Source organism: Octodon degus, unplaced genomic scaffold (assembly GCF_000260255.1).
Source record: "Octodon degus isolate 3935 unplaced genomic scaffold, OctDeg1.0 scaffold00044, whole genome shotgun sequence".
Taxonomy (NCBI): domain Eukaryota; kingdom Metazoa; phylum Chordata; class Mammalia; order Rodentia; family Octodontidae; genus Octodon; species Octodon degus.
Genome location: NW_004524620.1, coordinates 189,290 through 193,689, shown reverse-complemented (window position 1 = coordinate 193,689; position 4,400 = coordinate 189,290). Strand labels below are relative to the sequence as shown.

Genomic DNA, 4,400 nt, shown 5'->3' with positions numbered 1-4,400 from the left:
CCAGGCAAGTGCTTATTCCATTGAGCCATCTCCCCGGCCCTGTTTTTTGTTTTTATGGATTTGGTACAGGGTCTCACTGTGCAGTTTGGACTCATAGTGAACCTCCCGTTTTCAGCTTCCCCAACGCTGGGAATACAGGCATGGGCCAGCACGCCCAGTCTCTGTGGCTGACTTGGTGCACCCAGGGGCGAGCCGAGCATGGCCTGTGGATCTGTGCATCAAGCCCCTGTCCCTGTGCTTTTCTAAGCAGGCCGTTAGCTTAGCCTGCTAGCTATCTCACTGGCCCTTTAATTTTTTTTTGAAACAGAGTCTTACACCGTAGTTCAGGCTGGCCTTGAACTCCCTGTGTCACCCAGACTGGTCTCAAACTTCCTCTGCTGGGTGCTGGGACTACAGGTGTAGATCACCATCCCCTGCTGCAAATTGTTTTTTAATAAAGTTGTACCTAAGATGTTGGTCTCCTCTGGGCAGTTCCTGCTGCTGTGATGACCTGTGCTAAACAAATGGGTTTTCTTGGTTCAGGGATGCCACTGGGAAGGAGGTCTACCGCCTTGCTCTTCAAACCAGGGAGCAGCACATCCGGAGAGACAAAGCCACCAGCAACATCTGTACAGCTCAGGTAAGTCACGCTTCTGAGTGGACCACTGCATGCTGCACAGTCCACAGGGGAGAGCTGCTGGCCGCTCACCAGACTGACCATTCATTTGCTACATGCTGACTCCTGCTGGAAATAGGATGCTCCTGGGGGTAGGGAAGCCCGTGGTCTTGTCAGAACCCAAATACTGCGCCTTCCTGCGGCTCTGTGTGTCTGCGCCTTGCCTGTGTGTTTACTTCACTGTAGATGACTTAATTTAAAAAAAAAAAAAAAAAAGCTTTAGTTTTTGTTTAACCTAGAACTGTGTCTTCAGATCTTAGGCTAAGGTTGAGAAGGAACAAAGGAACCACTCCTTACTTTTCATTTACTTGTATCCGAGGTGTGTTTCTTTTTCTTTCTTTCTTTTTTAATGTATTTAGTACAGGATCTACAGGGTGGGGTCTCACTACTATGTAGATTGGATTTGTAGAGATCCTCCTGTTTTCAGCCTCCCAAGCGCTGGGATTACAGGCATGCACCACCACGCCCACCCTCAGTTGAAATCTCAGCACGCCCTGGGGGTGGGGCCTCATCTGCCTAAACAGGTGCTCAGCTTCACTGAGCTACCTGGCTGGCCCTCCTAGGTATGTTTCTAAGGGAGGGACTCAGGTGTGTTCCAGATCTGGCCTTGGAGGGGCCAGAGTGGCCTGTCAGGAGTGAGACAACTGTGGGCGACTTGGGGAGGCAGAGTTTGTGGGGTGACCCGTGGCAGGGAGGGTCCATGTGACCATTCTTGAAGTTACTCTAGGGCTTTTGTCAGAGGGTTTTCAAAAGCCCTGAGATTATTGTATTCCAAGTTTTTGTCAATCACTGCTTCATTCTTATTAACAACTATATGAGTATAAAATTCTCAGGTCTCAACACCCCCCCCCCACCAGAGTTCTTTATTGCTGCACTGTCTTCCAGTATTTTTATCAGCTTTGCTTTTTAAATTTAACATTATTTCTTGAATTTTTTTTAGTTCACATAAGTCTGTATTTGTCTCCATTTTTTAACAGTTGTACTTATTCTGTAGCGTGGTGAAGCCATAATTGATTTAAGCATACCTCTATTTACTTTATCTTCAATTTGCTCAAGAACTATATCTAGTGAACCTTTATAATACACAGACACACATATATGTCCAACTTTTTCTGCAGGATAGAATCTTAGAAATGAAACTACTGACTTACAAGGTGTATGTGCTTGAACTTTTGATGTTGGCTAGGTAGGGTGGTACATGCCTGTAACCCCAGCACTAAGGCTGAGACTGAAGGATCAAAAACTAAGTGCCTGCTTAGGCAAGCACAGGGCCTGGGTTCAATCCCTGGTACCGCATGCCATGTGGCCCCAGCCCCGGGTGCATTGAGCCGGTGACCCGAGTCTGGGCATGGTGTCACAGGTGGCACATGCCTGTAACCCCAGCGTAAACAAGAGGATCACTGCAAGTCTGAGCTGCGTAATAAGACCCTGTACCAAATACATAAATTAAAAAAAAACAAAACAAATTGATAGATGAAAAGGATTTTATATCTATGTAACTACCCATGGTGTGTGTGTGTGTGTGTGTGTGTGTGTGTGTGTGTGTGTATCTCATTGATATTTGCCAATGTTGCATATTGTCAAACCTTAAAAGTTTTCAGTGAATTAGAATCGGTATCCCACTGCCTTAAATTGCTTATTAAAAGACTGATGAGATGAAGCATATTTTTGTGCAGCGGTAAACATGAGCTGCTGCTTCTGAAACATGCCTTTAGATAATAGACGTGGGAGCTAGGGCTCCTTCAAGCGCGGCTGCCCATGTCCCCCGCCAGCCCTGCGGGCTGTGGTCACAGGTTCGCCCTGGGCTGTGGACATGGACTGATCCAAACTTCTAGCTTGGGCTTCTGTTGGTTTCTCTATTACTGATTTGTAGACATTTTATAAAACTTTTCAATATAGTTTAAATTTTAAATGTTCGTATGTTCCACTTTTTGAGATTGGCTCAATCATGTTTCTTGTTTGCCTTCACCTCAGAGTGTTGTGCTTTTCTTTTTTAAAACTGTTCTTTCTTCACGCTGGCAGCGAATGATGCCTGCGACCCTGTGGGGAGTTGGCCCGGGGACATAGCTCACCTTCATTCCAGCTTTTGCCCCCTTGCTCCCCTCCTTTCCCACTCCCTGCATCTCTGGTTTCTTTCCCCTTTGCAAAGCCCTATCTTCTTGTTTTCTGTTATCTTTTATTTTGTTCTTTTTACTTTGAGACAGGTTTTTATTGTACAGTTCAGGCTGGCCTTGAGCTCGCTTTGTAGCCTAGGCTGGCTCGGTACTCAGCGGTCTTCCTGCCTCAGCCTCCTGCTTGCTGGGATTACAGGCGTGTGCCACCATACCCAGCTTTTTTCTTTAAATTACTTATATTTTGTGTTTCTCACTGAGGGCAGACCATGCGGTAGTGAAACCTGTGTGTGTGTGGGGGGGGGTTTGTTTCACTTAACATCATGGCCTCCTCACACATCTACCTCACAAGTTTATCCTCATTTAGGGCAGGCTAGTACTCCATCGTCTGTGTATACCATGTTTTCTGTATCCATTCATCAGTTGATAGACATATAGGCCACTTCCAAGATTAGGCATGCTTGTGCTGTCATAAACGCGGGTATGCATGTATCAGTGTAATGTGTTTTAACAACTTTTGGAAAGATAACTAGAAGAGGAATACCGGGGCTGAGTGAAATTGCTCATTTTGGTGTTTTGTTTGTTTTATGCTTTGGTACTGGGAGTTGAACTCAGGACCTTGTGATTTTTAGGCAGGTGCTGTGAGGCTGGACTGTATCCCTGGGCCTAGTTTTAATGTTTTGAGGACTCTCCATATGGATTACCCCAGTGGTTGTATTAGTTTACACTTCCACCAGCAATGTGTAAAAGGGTTTCTTTTCCTAACAGGCTGGCCCACATTTGTTAATATTTGACGTTATAGCCCGTTTCTCTGGAGTAAGGTGGCATCTCAGTGTTGTTTTCTTTTCCTTTATTTTTTTCTTTTGTCAGACAAGGTCTCACTATGTAGTCCAGGTTGGCCTTGAACTTACTATGCAGCCTGTGCTGGCCTCCCAGCAATCCTCTTGCCTCAGCCTCCTGCGCACCAGGGTTCTAGGCGTGTGCCTCCACACCCAGCTCAGTGTTATTTTAATTTGAAGTTCTCTAATGGCCAGAGATATTGAACATTTTCAATCACTTGCCATTATTTGCATTTATTCTGAGAAGAATCTATTCATTTTGTTTGTCCATTCTTTTTCCCGCTGCGTCCACTAAAGGTAGATGACGTATTTCTTCCTGTATACCTGAACCACGTTGCTGATTTGCTGATCTTTGTAGTGTTCTCAACCATCTCATTATCCTTGCGGGTGAGCCTGGAGTGGACATTGTTGTACTTGTGCTGCAGCTCCTTGGAAAGAGGGGAAGGCGTGATCTTCCTGTGTTGTTTTTTTTTGCGGAACCGGGGATTGAACTCAGGCCCTTGCGCTTGCCAGGGAAGCGCTTATTCCACTGAGCCATCTCCCCAGCCCTGTGATCTTCCTGTGTACGTGCGAGGGGGCATTGAAGTGGCGTCTGCGATTTTTGCTGTGGTCGGAGGTCAAGAATGGGCTGAACTTCATGGTTATAATCTACTAGGTGCTGGCTGGTTCAGGCTTATACTTCATGTTCCTTTTTCTCCTGTTTTTTCTGGCTAATGCTTTGAGTACTGTATTGAACAGGAATGGTGATAGTGGACATGTTTTTGTTTTGTTCCTAATTTTAGGGAGAAACTTTTC

General features: G+C 45.7%; 1 protein-coding gene across 1 annotated transcript in view; it reads left to right on the top strand.

The window, feature by feature from the left end:
- The window catches only part of Gldc (glycine decarboxylase), a 123,612-nt gene that overhangs the window by 52,656 nt on the left and 66,556 nt on the right, over positions 1-4,400 (top strand). Inside the window, exon 9 of the mRNA XM_023715826.1 lies at positions 523-619. Within this exon, the coding sequence (XP_023571594.1) occupies positions 523-619 (97 nt within the window). The remainder of the gene's footprint in view (positions 1-522; positions 620-4,400) is intronic.